The sequence below is a fragment of the Haliotis rufescens genome, unplaced genomic scaffold (genome assembly GCF_023055435.1).
Source record: "Haliotis rufescens isolate VD_foot unplaced genomic scaffold, xgHalRufe1.0.p SCAF_16, whole genome shotgun sequence".
NCBI lineage: Eukaryota > Metazoa > Mollusca > Gastropoda > Lepetellida > Haliotidae > Haliotis > Haliotis rufescens.
The window spans coordinates 25,023,676-25,040,289 of NW_025963846.1; the positions used below are offsets into that span (position 1 = coordinate 25,023,676).

The 16,614-nt window shown below is 42.3% G+C and overlaps 1 protein-coding gene across 3 annotated transcripts in view; it reads left to right on the plus strand.

Annotated features, from left to right (window-relative positions):
• LOC124133785 overlaps positions 1-16,614 on the plus strand; it is a 78,561-nt gene that overhangs the window by 41,895 nt on the left and 20,052 nt on the right. For 2 of the 3 annotated variants that reach the window (XM_046498321.2, XM_046498319.2), the window contains exons 2-4: positions 11,318-12,144; positions 14,531-14,716; positions 15,479-15,745. In XM_046498321.2, coding sequence (XP_046354277.1) covers positions 11,386-12,144; positions 14,531-14,716; positions 15,479-15,745 — 1,212 coding nt within the window. In that variant the 5' untranslated portion in view covers positions 11,318-11,385. Of the gene's footprint in view, positions 1-329; positions 717-11,317; positions 12,145-14,530; positions 14,717-15,478; positions 15,746-16,614 lie in introns of those variants that run through there. The other variant, XM_046498320.2, reaches the window with a different exon arrangement.

Sequence of the window (16,614 nt, forward strand, 5' to 3'; positions counted from 1 at the left end):
ACATATTTGCAAATTCCGTACATGATTTAACGCGAGTTGAATACAACCGTTGTAGCTCGCCGAAACACGTCAGGTATTTCGCACACAAAAAACGATCAATTATCCACCGTTATTTGCTACTGTATAGATACAGGCAATATGTGCATTCACTTTGTCAACCCCGATAAGATTATTACAACCGCCGGAAGTGACGTCTAACTGCATTAATTACATTTTCTTCTCTCGGTACGATAAGTGCGCGACTCTTAACTTGAAAAGGTTTCACGGTAAGCAGCTTAAGAACTCCGTACAATGTGGCGTCCACGCGCGGCTGATGTTATCGGACAAGGTATACACACAGTTTATTAACATACAAGGCCGTATGGGAGGAATGACTAGCTGTGGATTCTCTAGCAGCTTGGTCAGGGTGAAGATTTTAGGCTTGTGAGGTGGTAGGGTAAGGGCTTTATCAACCTGGGATTATCGGATATACCTGTGTCTTAATCGCTCCGTCACTAATCCACCCAACAACACCCTGCGTTAATCTGTTCGAGACCAAGCCATCGTCAGGTAGAGGACGCTTGTTGACAACTGTGGACGTTGTGTGTCGAGTTGGGGCCGTCTTGAGTCGAGTTTGTAGACATTTGGTGACAATGCTGGATACTTGACTGTGCCACTGAGATTGTATATCACCTGAGATCACATTGGTTGAATAGTGACGCCCTGTCCACAGAGACGTGAGTGACTATATTTTTATTCTTGGGTCATCATGACCAAATGGTAGCGGCCGAAAGGGCAGATGGGGAACAATCTTACCACACCATTGCATGATGTGCAAAATGTAACGGGTCTGTTTATGATCGTAAAACTGACCGCGTTATTTGGACATAGTTGTCAACTTCTGGGGGACGCGAGATGGCTCCTTTTTAAAAGTAACGTTGTCCTATTTCCTTGTGTAAAATAAACATTGAGGGGTGGAAACAAAAAAACCTGTATTTGGTAATGTGTGTACTCTGAAAAAAATAATACATTTTTCAGCAATGTGACGAACACATCATATTCGAATATAATGCTCTGTAGCCGGTGAATGTTATATTTTTTATGTGAAAAATACTGCAATCTTCATTATATGTAAATCTGCAATGTATTTAATTTTTTCTGGCATTAGGTAGGTGCGAGTATTTTATTGTGGGTGTGGGTGTGGTCACAAGAACAATAATGCACCCCCTCGCTGTAGTTCAGTCTCTTAAATAAGCAAACAAATTTTATGTTATTATGATTAAAGTCGAACGCAAAAATTACTCTGATTGTATAATTATTTTGTTTGCTGAAAATCAGTAATTATTTTGAAGATATGGTCTTTATGTTGACACAGATTCGCCAGTTTTCCAACTTATGTAAAACAAACCAGTTGTCAAGACACATCGGGGTTGTTTAATGTCATGTTAATGTGTATGGTTGAAAGAAAAATATCGCCTCAAACCGATGCACACTTCTAATAAGGAATGAAAATTCAAGAACACAAAATGCTCCGAAAAATGTCTCAATTATTTTTATAAAAAAATATATTTAGAAAGCGTAAGGGGTCCACATTGAATCGAACACATGCGTTATCTTTAATCGTCAAAGAAAAAGAGTGACTTTTGTTTATATGCTTTTCAAAGTCATTACAATGTATATGATACAGGAACATGGTCACCGTTACTTTAGTTATGAGTTTTTTTAGTCAAGATCATTTAAAAGTTTTGTATTCTTATTTTAAGCAGCGACAACATGCCCATCTACCCGCCTACGTAATAGCCTAATAATGTAATCAAGTACGGTACTTCATATCCGGAAATATTTTCAAGTCGAAATGATACCACCGGCTCTATTGAACAACGTCATTTCAAATTGCCAAAATATAGTGCAAAAGGGCAATCGCACATTCTGGTATTCAGAAAATAATTTTAGCATGACATTACCGCCATTTACAAAGAGTTGTGGTAAACACTGCACCAATTAGCTCCTGCGCTGCGTTTCTGCATGTACTGATCTAGGCCGTTCACCTGTAGGAGCGGCCGTAATGACTTTCTGAATAGCTAATAGTGTTTGTAGGATGTGTCTATTGCTTGCTTATACGCTACTCTGCCTGTCGTTTTCTATGTTTATTATTACCTTCACGTCGCACTATGTAAATCGATATTGTCTTGTAGTTCATTGTTCATACTCCACATGTTCATAGTTGAACCAGTCGTCTAAGGCGCCGCGATTCGCTGTGCAGAGTTGCGTCCCATGGGCACGCCAGGAACGTGTGATTGTAGGTTCGAATCCCGGTTCGCCCCGATTATGTTTCTAGGTTTGTCAGCACCATACCCGTGCTCGTGGGTTTCACTGAAGTGGTAAACAGAGGCCTGTGTCACTTCGGGCTTTTCTCCCACATTAAGCTGACACGCCGTGATATGACTGGAATAATGTTAAAAGCGGCGTTAAACCCAACTCACTCACTCACTCACGCACGGTGTGCACACTAGATTATTTACAGACTGCCGTCATATAGCTGGAATATTGCGGAGTGCGGCGTTAAACAACAAAGAAAGAAAGATCATAACATCTTGTAGAAAATAGCACAAAATAATTAAAAGATAGTAAATATAATAGCGACAAAACACTTTCCATATCCACATGAAATCTCTGCTAAAAGTTGAGTCGATTGTACGCATCTGACTGTATCCTGAGCATGCGTTTATGATCACTTTTAAATAGTGATGACACCAGGTGTTCGCGAAAAGGTGATGCGAGTCATCTCCAGATGGTATCATACGCGAATTACAGTGCTTTATTTATGAAGAGCTCCATTAAATTGATTTGGCTTGGCCTGTGTCGTGTATAGAAAATAATATAAAAATATAAACATTAATGTGACAAGCCGACACGCCGTGAAACAACTGTTTGTTTGTTTGTTTGTTGTTTAACGCACTCAGCAATATTCCAGCTATATGACAGCGGTCTGTGAATAATCCAGTCAAGACCAGACAATCCAGTGATTGACATCATGAGCTTCGATCCACGCAATTGGGATACGATGACATGCATCAACCAAGTCACCGAGCCCGTCCACCCGATCGCCTCTTATGACAAGCATAGTCGCCTTTTACGATTTAAGTACAACAGTTAATGAGGTTATGTCGGTGACATCTAAATACCCCATAAATTATTCACCCCTAAAAAAAGTACTAAAAACTTATTCGCTAATCCTGCACTGACAACCCGGACAATTTCCCTTGTGTCCCATACCATCCGGATTAACGCTTTGTGATATCAATATTTGGGATACGATGACATGCATCAACCAAGTCACCGAGCCTGACCACCCGATCCCTTAGTCGCCTCTAACGACAAGCATAGTCACCTTTAACGGCAAACATGTGTTGCTGAAGACCTGTTCCACCCCGGATCTTCACGGGCCCGTGATACAACTGGAATAAGGTTAGAAGCGACGTTAAACCCAACCCACTCATGGTATTTTTTATGATTGTCCTATCTAACGCTAAATTACAAGCAAGGTCGCCTTTCTTCCACCTGATTGGGTAGCCTAGTGGTTAAAGCGTTCGCTCGTCACGCCGAAGCCCTAGGTTCATTTCCTCACACTGGTACAACGGAAGCCCATTTCTTGTTTCCCCGTCGTGCTATTGCTGGAATATTGCTAAAAGCGGCTTAAGACCATACTTACTTCTCTCTCCGTTTTTATTCACCCTTCCTCATCCTCCGTGCTCATGTCTCCATCCCCTGCCTCTGAAGCCGTCTTATAAAATCTATATCCTACCGAGATTAGATACACAAGACTGATTCCTTCATGCCACAGGTACTTAATGTTTCCTAGCAGTACATCACGTGATCCTGCTAATGCCGATCTGCCAAACATGAAAAAGGGCCATGTCTCCAGTGTGATGGTGCATTTAATACACCATGGATATCAGTAACAATTTTACTCTTGTTCCTGAGACAAAAGGTAGACATTGCAAATAACTATAACATGACCTCCTGTACTATGATATAGATATCACGGCATGTGGTTGAGAGAGTCCATGCCACACCCATATCCTCTGTAGATGGATTTGTCTCTGACATTGGGCGAAAACCGACACAGCGTTATCTTGTATTGTAATCGCCGCCAGCCGCCGATGTGACCCCGATGTCACGACTAATTTACCATACATTGAGCTGCCATGTGTGTTGGCCCTCCCATCTCCAGGCTGTACAGACTGCTTAAGCGACCGAATCACACAAACACTATTGACTGAGGTGAAGTCGGGTCCATTTGATAAAATGAGTGAGTGGGTGTGAAGGTCATTGTGTTGAACATTGTCAAGGCCAACGTGTAGATCAATGTGTTGAACAGTGTTAAGGCCAACGTGTAGATCAGTGTGTTGAATAGTGTTAAGGCCAACGTGTAGATCATTGTGTTGAATAGTGTTAAGGCCAACGTGTTGACTAGTGTGTTGAAAAAAGTGTTAAGAACAACGTGTAGATAAGTGTGTTGAACAGTGTTAAGGCCAACGTCTAGATCAGTGTGTTGAACAGTGTTAAGGCCAACGTGTAGATCCGTGTTTTGAACAGCATTAAGGCCAACATGTAGATCAGTGTGTTGAAAAGTGTTAAGGCCAACGTGTTGACCAGTGTGTTGAATAGTGTTAAGGCCAACGTGTAGATCAGTGTTTTGAAAAATGTTAAGGCCAACGTGTAGATCAGTATGTTGAAAAGTGTTAAGAACAACGTGTAGATCAGTGTAATGAAAAGTGTTAAGGCCAACGTGTAGACCAGTGTTTTGAAAAGTGTTAAGGCCAACGTGTAGACCAGTGTGTTGAAAAGTGTTAAGGCCAACGTGTAGATCAGTGTGTTGAATAGTGTTAAGGCCAACGTTTAGATCAGTGTTTTGAACAGCGTTAAGGCCAACGTGTAGACCAGTGTGTTGAAAAGTGTTAAGGCCAACGTGTAGACCAGTGTGTTGAAAAGTGTTAAGGCCAACGTGTAGACCAGTGTGTTGAAAAGTGTTAAGGCCAACGTGTTGACTAGTGTGTTGAAAAGTGTTAAGGCCAACGTGTTGACTATGTGTTGAAAAGTGTTAAGGCCAACGTATAGTTCAGTGTTTTGAAAAGTGTTAAGCCCAACGTGTAGATCAGTGTGTTGAAAAGTGTTAAGGCCAACGTGTAGACCAGTGTATTGAAAAGTGTTAAGGCCAACGTGTTGACCAGTGTGTTGAACAGTGTTAAGGCCAACGTGTAGATCAGTGTGTTGAAAAGTGTTAAGGCCAACGTATAGTTCAGTGTTTTGAACAGTGTTAAGGCCAACGTGTAGATCAGTGTGTTGAAAAGTGTTAAGGCCAACGTGTAGACCAGTGTAATGAAAAGTGTTAAGGCCAACGTGTAGATCAGTGTGTTGAAAAGTGTTAAGGCCAACGTGTAGACCAGTGTGTTGAAAAGTGTTAAGGCCAACGTGTAGACCAGTGTTTTGAAAAGTGTTAAGGCAAACGTGTAGATCAGTGTTTTGAAAAGTGTTAAGGCCAACGTGTAGATCCGTGTGTTGAAAAGTGTTAAGGCCAACGTGTAGACCAGTGTGTTGAAAAGTGTTAAGGCCAACGTGTAGACCAGTGTTTTGAAAAGTGTTAAGGCCAACGCGTAGATCCGTGTGTTGAAAAGTGTTAAGGCCAACGTGTACATCAGTGTTTTGAAAAGTGTTAAGGCCAACGTGTAGATCAGTGTGTTGAAAAGTGTTAAGGCCAACGTGTAGATCAGTGTGTTGAAAAGTGTTAAGGCCAGCGTGTAGATCCGTTTGTTGTAAAGTGTTAAAACAAACGTGTAGATCAGTGTTTTGAAAAGTGTTAAGGCCAACGTGTAGATCAGTGTGTTGAAAAGTGTGAAGGTCAACGTGTAGACCAGTGTGTTGAAAAGTGTTAAGGCCAACGTGTAGATAAGTGTTTTGAACAGTGTAAAGGCCCACGTGTAGATCCGTGCGTTGAATAGTGTTAAGGCCAGCGTGTAGATCCATGTGTTGAACAGTGTTAAGGCCAACGTGTTGACCAGTGTGTTGAAAAGTGTTAAGGCCAACGTGTAGATGAATGTTTTGAAAAGTGTTAAGGCCAACGTGTAGATCCGTGTGTTGAAAAGTGTTAAGGCCAGCGTGTAGATCCGTGTGTTGAAAAGTGTTAAAACAAACGTGTAGACCAGTGTGTTGAATAGTGTTAAGGCCAACGTGTAGATCCGTGTGTTGAAAAGTGTTAAGGCCAACGTGTAGATCAGGGTGTTGAAACATATTAAGGCCAACGTGTAGACCAGTGTGTTGAATAGTGTTAAGGCCAACGTGTAGATCAGTGTGTTGAAAAGTGTTAAGGCCAACGTTTAGATCCGTGTGTTGTAAAGTGTTAAAACAAACGTGTAGATCAGTGTGTTGAAAAGTGTTAAGCCCAACGTGTAGACCAGTGTGTTGAAAAGTGTTAAGGCCAACGTGTAGATCAGTGTGTTGAACAGTGTTAAGCCCAACGTGTAGACCAGTGTGTTGAAAAGTGTTAAGCCCAACGTGTAGATCAGTGTGTTGAAAAGTGTTAAGCCCAACGTGTAGATCAGTGTGTTGAACAGTGTTAAGGCCAACGTGTAGATCCGTGTGTTGAATAGTGTTAAGGCCAACGTGTAGATCAGTGTGTTGAAAAGTGTTAAGCCCAACGTGTAGATCAGTGTGTTGAAAAGTGTTAAGCCCAACGTGTAGATCAGTGTTTTGAAAAGTGTTAAGGCCAACGTGTAGATCAGTGTGTTGAAAAGTGTTAAAACAAACGTGTAGACCAGTGTGTTGAACAGTGTTAAGGCCAGCGTGTAGGCCAGTGTGTTGAATAGTGTTAAGGCCAACGTGTAGATCCGTGTGTTGAATAGTGTTAAGGCCAACGTGTAGATCAGTGTGTTGAAAAGTGTTGAAACAAACGTGTAGACCAGTGTGTTGAACAGTGTAAAGGCCAACGTGTAGATCCGTGTGTTGAAAAGTGTTAAGGCCAACGTGTAGATCAGTGTGTTGAAAAGTGTTAAAACAAACGTGTAGACCAGTGTGTTGAAAAGTGTTAAGAACAACGTGTAGATCCGTGTGTTGAATAGTGTTAATGCCAACGTGTAGATCAGTGTGTTGAATAGTGTTAAGGCCAACGTGTAGATCAGTGTGTTGAAAAGTGTTAAGGCCAACGTGTAGATCAGGGTGTTGAAACATATTAAGGCCAACGTGTAGACCAGTGTGTTGAATAGTGTTAAGGCCAACGTGTAGATCAGTGTGTTGAAAAGTGTTAAGGCCAACAGACTAGTTAAATCACAACCACATTGTCTGGAGGCCAAGTATCGTCCTTAACACCTAACAAGGTGTCAGCTTAAAGCCGACTCGAATAAGCCCGTAATAGAGTAGCAAGTTTGTATTTTAAGATAAAGAAAATATATTAGCGATCAATGAAATCAACCGCTTTGTAACAAGCTTCAGTTTGACAGTGTCAACAAGCAGACCGGCGGGTCAAAGCGACGTATGCCTCCATGCCGACATAATATATACCTCCACGACCCACCTCGTCTCAATAGTCAATACAGGGTTGTGTTTTAGAAGGTAGTTGACTTGCCTCCTCGGTCTGTCATTTTTATAGAATGCGTGTCGGTAGATAATTTATGATAGATCGTTTGGCTTCTTTTAAAAGGTCATATTACGTGCATAAGTAACTCTGTAAAATTGTTCTTATTAATCACAGTTCGACATGAAGTGTTCTCGTGATTGACTGAAGATTGACCCATAGCTCAATATATCATCACTACTTGATAGTGATTCATTAGCGCATGCTTATGATGTAGTCAGAATCGAGCAATCCACTCTGCTTTAAGCGGCGATTTCTTGTGAGAATGGAAAGGGTTTTGTCGCGTTTAATAAGAATTATATTTTTTGAAAATTCAACATTTAAACAATTTCAAGAACAAATAGTGCCAACCATTGTTTGTATTATTTACACAAGCTTATGTGAAAGATCTAGTTATTCCCATCCCTAATTAGATACAGCAGGTATAAAATTGATAGTCAAATTGAGGTGCAACGTTCTTTTTCGCGCGGTATGCATTAAAATGACATCATTCTACCATTGTGGTGCATTGCATACACAGAAGATTGAACCGTGTTTAACGTCACAAAGTATACATCATCATGATTATTATTTATTTTCTGTTATCAAAAAGTTTATATACCAAAGTTACGTTTACCTTGGACATTTTCTTTTTTTATATTGTAGTTAGACTCAAACCACCCTTTCAATGTAGGTCAAATTCACAACCAAACACGTGAGATTGAATTAAAGTTTAAATTACAATATATGCTTTCTGTGTCTTTCAAACCAGACGATATTTTACCAATACTTCACAGTCATATACGACTGTTAACTATTCCTATGTATTTGTTGTGTGAGTATGGTTTTAAGCCGCTTATAGAATATCGCGGCTAGGGACACCGAGATTTGACAACATCCAAAGTACCCAATAGGGAATCAAACCCGGTCCCCGGCGTGATGACTGATGCTTTAAACAATAGGCCATTAAGCCATCATCTGTTCTGAATATACTGTAAATTCCTTGTTAGGTGGGCATGCTTCCAAGTATCAGCATTACCGTCGTCTCATCGTTTCATGGAGGAAGTGTTAGTATCCGATGTCCAATTATTCCAGTATTTTATTGTCTGTCAGTAGGATTGAGGAAAAGCTCCAGACCCTTACTCGATCCTCTTTCCTTTTCAAAAGTACAGAATGATAATAATAATAATAATAATCATCATCATCATCATCTTCATAATAATAATAATTTATGCATTTGTATAGCGCAGCATTCACTGTGCATAATGATCAATTTATCAATACATGCAAACAACAAGAATATGCAAGAATATAACCAGTCTTGATTGTCCGCCGAAACAGATTCCATTTGGCATAAAGGGCAAAATAGCGGTGTAAATTTTATGAATGGACCCGAATGTGAACATGAAAATTATATGAATTACGACATTTGATGAAATGATGCAAAACACTTTCAGAATTTGAACCACAATTTCACATATGATATTTTGAATAAAATAAATTTTAAAATAATTACATGTGTGCCTTGTATGTAAAATATGTGCTTGCCTATTTCCTATCAGATAAATACAAGGGACATTGGTTTAGTTTCTGGCATATTTTCTGTTTAAATACTTTTAAAGAACATTCTCCTTTCACTACTGTTTAAAGTTGATTCCACATTTAGGTACTATCATAAATTATATCCGACATGTGTCTACAGACATACTGGCTTTTGTAAATAATTCTTCCATCAACCCAACCACGAACAATGACATTTTTTGTTTGTTTGTTTGTTTGTTTGTTTGTTGTCTTACCCCGCACTCAGCAATATTCCAGCTATATGACGGCGGTCTGTAAATAATTGAGTATGGACCAGGCAATCCAGTGATTGAAATCATTAGCATCGATCCACGCAATTGGGATACGATGACATGCATCAACCAAGTCAGCAAGTCTGACCACCCGATCCCTTTAGTCGCTTCTTACGACAAGCATAGTCACCTTTTACGGCAAGCATGGGTTTCTGAAGACCTATTCTATCCCGGATCTTCACGGGGCAAAAACAACATGTAGTACAGGTGAATTATTCCATGTAGATAAGTAATACTGAGATCACCAACACTTCGGACAGTTTTAAAGCTCATCTAAAAACGCCAATAGTTTTGTACTGACCCGAATGACGTATACCGCCTGTCGTGCAATCTCCGAGTATTAAGCCTGTATCTATTGAAGTGGATCGATATGGAATAGACATCACCTACAATCTCCCTCGCGTCACAGAAATGTTTATCTCTAGTACAAATGGCCACACTGACAAGCGATTATACTTGTATATGAACTATGAAATATTACCCTATCTGGCTCACCGTGGAATGAGGGGCCGGGTGTAGATGGGGTGGATTTTAACTCAAGTTTGGGCGGGCCGTCAGAACACGTACCATTTGAGACATGACACAAGGACTTGGTTTTATAATAATTTGTTGTAATGACAAATATTTCTGTTGTAGTATTGAACGTTCTGGATTAATGATGTGAATAATAACATTACTTGATTATATTTGCTGATATGTTTGTCGCTTATGATTAATCGAAATTGCGTCAGATTATTATCACACTTTATTCATGTAATTCTATGCAGGTGTTTTCTGTTCGCGCTGAAACCCGCTAGCTCAGGCAGTAGTCATGGAAGAGTAACCTCCCTTTGATTGATCAACTTGACGTGTTTTGAATTGGGTGCATGCCCGATTGCAGACAGTACCATGTTGACGTCAAGACGTTAATGAGTCTGTATGACGTCAAGACGTTAATTAGTCTGTATGATAATACCTGGAGCATGTTTGGCTTTTCTTATCATATATCATGTTTATTTTATCAAGTGATCTGACAAAATAGATATTTTGTTAAAATGTCAACGTTTTAAGTAACGTTATTAGATGAATAAGACATATTTTTTTACAATGGTTCTTTTTACCATATATACTTTTATCTTTGTTTGAAAAGCAGTGCCACCGGAAGCCCACCATTCTAAAGCGCCACTAGTCGCAGTGCGGAGTTGCGCCCCTTTGTCGTACCGGAATCCGGTCATCGTGGGTTCGAATTTCAGATTCGCCCCGATTATGATTCTTGGTTTATGACAGACATCATTCTGTTTCCACGGGTTTCGCCTAACTCGTACACGCCTAGAACTTGCCTTACTTGGGGCTTAGAGTCCCTTCCCACATTTAGCTGACCCGCTGTGAAGATAACTGACCGCCTCCGTGGTCTAGTGGTAGAGCGCCCGGAGAGCGGAAGGTATGGGGTTCGATCCCCGGCTGCGTAATACCAAAAGACGTTAAAAAATGGTACTTGTTGTAACCCTGTCTGGCGCTCGGCATTAAGGGGCTAAAACAAGGACTGGTCGGCTCGGAGTCAGTATACTGTGTCTGAGTGGGGTATTCATGTTAAACTGCGGCATGGTATCTCAGTGTGCTAGCACTATAAATCGGCATCAGTCCGGACTAGCTATAGTACAAGCAGCCACACACACACATGTACACGCACGTCGCTATATAAATGTAATACTCTTAACGACGTTAAACCCCATTTCACCTCACCTCACCCGTGACATAACTGGAATATTGTTCAAAGCGGCGTAAAACCCCTCTAACCTTGGTGACAAGTTTGCGATGAAACCTCTGGGACTGTTTTTCCTGAAACGATTAACAAACACGACTTTTCACATATATGTATGTATACTTTGTTTTTCAGCATGAAAACCACATGACGCTGCCCCAAACCAGACCCACCCACGTCTACTAGCCGCTGGCGACGCCGGCATGGGGAGCGGCTTCAGCACGTGCAACGGCCCAGCGACGGTGGCCGTGAGGTCAAGCATCTCTAGGCATGAACAGGAGGGATTGGCTCTGTCCGACTCCCACGACTCGGGGATCTCCGAGGTCGGGAGGGGCCGCCCGGGGGGTGTGGACGCGAGGGAACTGGAACGCCACTTCTTCGAGTCGAACCAGGAAGGTCCTGGAACCCCCCGGTCGTTATACGGGTCGGGATCGCGACATCGACCGGAAATGGCGCCCACTGACCACGGCAACAACTACCGCCTTCATCTAAGACGCAACCACAGCTTGTCAGAGTTCGCCATCACGGAAGAAGACGAAGAGTCAACGCCCACTAGAACCCGGATGGTGAGACCAAAGAGTGCTAACGTGAGGAAGAGGCGTGGCTTGAAGTCTGGCAGAAGACGATCGGGGACGGAGAAAAGCCGGAAGACGGAGTCCACTGGGGGTCTGAGCAGTGACGCTACTGACAGTGACCTTGACAGTGAAGATTCCGACGTCCTGTCCATACCGGATGAAACCGGTCCTTTCCGTTTGAACGATGATTGGTGGAGATTAGATTCGAGCGTTACGCGCGATCCACGTGACTATGGCAGCTTTAGCGTTCGTAGTGTTCACGATGTGAATATCGCCAAGAAAGCAAGTGAACGCTCAATATCCAGTATAATCTTGTTTGATCCAGTTTCTACTAATTCTGATTGGTGTGTCTTTACTAACCCGGATGCTGCTAATATTATACGAAAGGTAAGGTGAACAAAATGATCCTTTGTTCTAAGAATATAATACATTTTCTCAACAGTAATTGGTCCTATTTATACATTGATATAACACTATCGACATCTTTATCCAATTGGTAAAAATGGATGATATAATGAGAACAATTACAAAACACGTTCATTTTAAGCCAAGCAACCAATTATGCGGTAGAAGTTCCACACCGAAAATAGGGGTTAGAATTGATCTTCAGCAACCCATGCTGTCGTAAGAGGCGACTAAAGGGATCGGGTGGTCAGACTCGCTGACTTGGTTGATGCATGTCATCGTATCCCAATGGGTAGTTCGATGCTCATGATGTCAATCACTGGATATTTACAGTTTCCGTCGTATAGCTGGAATATCGCTGAGTGCGGCTAACAGATATAAGTAACAGTATTAAAGGGGGTGGAGGGCGGGTTAGAGCCTTGTGGTCAAAGCGTTCGTTCTTCACGCCGAAGCCTTAGGTTCTGTAGGGGCGGTCGGGTAGCCTAGTGGTTAAAGCGTTCGCTCGTCACGCCGAAGACCCGGGTTCGATTCCCGACATGGGTACAATGTGTGAAGCCCATTTCTGGTGTCCCCGCCGTGATATTGCTGGAATATTGCTAAAAGCGGCGTAAAACCATACTCACTCACTCACTTAGGTTCTGTTCTAGACATCGGAACTCAAGCCAATATATGGTATCCTTGACGTGATATTGTTGGACTACAACTAAAATCGACCTAAAACCCTATTAACTCACTCATGCACTGGTTTGAATCTTCTATCCGATACACTAAAGAATTGCACGCACCGGATGGTCTGTCTGAGTTTGCATGGACAAGTTCCTATCATATTACATATAACGCATGTGTCAAAGACATGGAATGCCAACTAATACGCATGCCCTGTTGTTTTGAAGTGGTGTAAGATCTCCTTTAAATAACTGCCCAAATATCTCTGCTTTTGTAAAGAGCATACGAGTGCACTAAAGTGTACAATAGTTTGGAGTGACGCCGTTGTTTCTAGCTGTTCTGCAGCACCGAGATGAAATATGTGTTTTCAGAGTGATGCTCATATAACTGCTATGTGCTTCTAAATAATTCGCAGCCCCTTACCAAAACGCCACTTTTAAGTTCCGAATATGTGACTGTGTAATGTTGTTACTATGTGTAGCCGGTTGGCCCAGTCGTCTTAGGCCCCACATTTCGCTGTGCAGAGTTGCGTCCCTTGGGCACGCCAGAAACCTATGATTGTGGGTTCGAATCCCTGTTCGCCCCGATTATGTTTCTAGGTTAGTCGGCACCATACCCGTGCTCGTGGGTTTCACCGAAGTGGTAAACGTCTGAGACCTGCATCACTTCGGCTTTCCTCCCACATTAAGCTGACACGCCGTGATGTAAGTGGAATACTGTTCAAAGAGGCGTTAAACTCACTTCACGAAATTATTCACTTACGTTAATCTCTCTCTGTCTCTCTGTCTCTGCCTCTCTCTGTCGACCGCCTCCGTGGTCTAGTGGTAGAGCATCCGTCCGGAGTGCGGAAGGTCCGGGGTTCGATCCCCGGCCACGTCATACCAAAAGACGTTAAAAGATGGTACTTGTTGTTACCCTGTCTGGGGCGCGGCATTAAGGGGTTAAAGCAAGGACTGGTCGGCTCGGAGTCAGTATACTGCGTCTGAGTGGGGTATTCATGTTCCACTGCGGCATGGTATCTCAGCGGGCTAGCACTATAAATCGGCATCAGTCCGGACTAGTACAAGCAGCCACAAGCACACATATATAACACGTCGCTATATAAGTGCAAAAAACGCGACGTTAAACCCAATTTCACCTCATCTCTCTCTCTCTCTCTCTCTCTCTCTCTCTCTCTCTCTCTCCCTCATTCGTGTTCAGCAAACCTAGAAATGAGTGAATTGTTGTAGTGGTCCCACGCACTTTCTGTCCGAGTGTCTTAGTTAAATGGGCGGAATTACCTGCCTGAGTTTCAACTTGTAGCGAGCACTTTTTCAGCACAGATGCCACTAAAGTCTGTGCCACAGATGCCACTAAACTCTACCTGTACCAGACTTGCGATTATCAAACCTTAACGTAGCTCTCTGGAAATGTAACCCAGTCCCGTTTCCCAAAGCAATCGTAACATACAGCTGATAAAATTATTAATGAACCTATAAGACCTACGACACTAATAGCCCCGTTCCGCAACGCGACCATAGCTGTGAGTATCGTAAGTCTATGTTAAAACCCAAGGTCCGATTTACGAAACAATCTTAGCGTGCGACTGTCTAAAATGTTAACATGGACGACGTCAGTCATAGCGCTTAGATCGCTTTGTTGAACGGGCCATTGGTCTTAATGTCCAAGCTTAACATCTGTTTGAATGGGCTTTCCCCAACAGAACATTACAGAACTTGAAGAGGAACTGTGGACGGGAGTGAAGGCGGCGTCGGAGGACTGTCGTGGAGAGATTGGGGACTTTGTCCAGCTTGTGCGGCGATATCGGTCTAGTTTCACCCGCCTCGTTCTGGAATACAGGCAGGCGTCGGAACCCGCCTCCAGCTGGAACAGGGACCCGGATGAGGAGGTATGTTGATCAGTGTTGACACCATTAGGGCTCACCTAGTATAGCATATCCTTGATTATTAAAAGTACAATTACCTATCTCCAGTCTTACTGAAATCAGATCATGACCTGACTATCTCTACCGTTGGTCTTCGCGATCGGGTCAAACGAGATCCGTCTACCCCAAGACATATCTTCTTTATACGAGATCATAAACGTTTCATATACAGAAGACCGCCTCCGTGGTCTAGTGGTAGGGCGTCCGCCCAGAGAGCGGAAGGTCCGGGGTTCGATCCCCGGCCGCGTCATACCAAAATACGTTAAACGATGGTACTTGTTGTTACCCTGTCTGGCGCTCGGCATTAAGGGGCTTAAACAAGGATTGGTCGGCTCGGAGTCAGTATACTGTGTCTGAGTGGGGTATTCAGGTTAAACTCATGTGGGGTATCTCGCTGGCACTATCAAATCGGCATTAGCTCGGACGAGTACAAGCAGTCACACACAAACACACACACACACACACACACACACACACACACAGAGGCATGCACGTCGCTATATAAGTGCAACAATCTTGACGCGACTTTAAACCCCATTTCATCTCACCTCAGCCTGTCGTAGTTACCTGTATAGAATCTACCTTTTATGGCATTGTCAGTAGTGTATTCCTGCGCTTGTTGATTCCACTATTTTGAGCACCCGTCTAAGACCTGTATCAATGCTCCTGATTCATCGTGACGTTACAGAAATACAGAATTAATCACTTGTCCACAATTTCTTGCAGAAGTTGAAAGCATACGAGGAACAGTTTGCCGAGGGGCTGTACTATCGACAGGCCACGCTCACCCGACAAGAGTTATCTACCTTTCTAGCAGAACATCTGCAGCGCATAGAGGGACAGTTAGAGGCGGAAGTGTGTGGAGCTAGTCATCTTGGTGATAGCGGAAGTGACGTAATGGGTGCTAATGATTTGTTGAGCTCTTCTGAAGTTGACAGTAGATGGGCTAAGGGCACCGCCCCCAAATTACGGGAGGTACCAAATATTGAACAGGTGCGTGCATTTTATGTAAAGTCAATAGAATTCCGTCGGTGTCATATGACACATAAATTCATAAATATCTACAGGCAAAATTAACTTTGCTTATGTTCTCAGATTTATTGGAAGAACATCAATAAAAGAAATTCTCTTTTCTTTGAAGATTTTAAGTTTATTGGTATTCAACTATTCTTGAAGATAGAACCGGATGGATATCTAAAGATTTAAAACAAACTCAAGGCGTCATGTTCAACGTAGCAATTTTGGTGTTTTACGCAAGTTCTCATGTCTGGTTTGTGGTTCGTTTTGTATTAGAAGTCTATTCAGCCCGTGAAACCATATTATGCATATAATCATTGTTATGCATTTTTATATCGATACATTGGTATGATTAGATAAATTTAACTTTGTATATAAGTTTAAACAGTCAAAATTGAACTCGTGACATTTTAGTAAAACGAACAAACATAAAATACTATGTACATGCAACTGAATGCCATCCTCGATTGTCCAGTGTATTATATCTCCATTCTGTTATAATATGTACCTTGAGCCCATTCGCTACCATAGCCGAACCTTAAAGATCCGGGATAGAATAGGTCTTCAGCAACCCATGCCTGTCGTAAAAGGCGACTATGCTTGTCGTAAGAGGCGACTAACGGGATCGGGTGGTCAGGCTCATTGACTTGGTTGAAGCATTTAATCGTATCCCAATTGCTTGGATCGGTGCTCATGATGTCAATCACTGGATTGTCTGGTTCAGACTCGATTATTTACAGACCGCCGTCATATAGCTGGAATATTGCTGACAAACAAACAAACAAACAAACAAACAAACAAACAAAGGCTTCCATAGCCTCGTTTGTTAGATGATACAAGTCTCC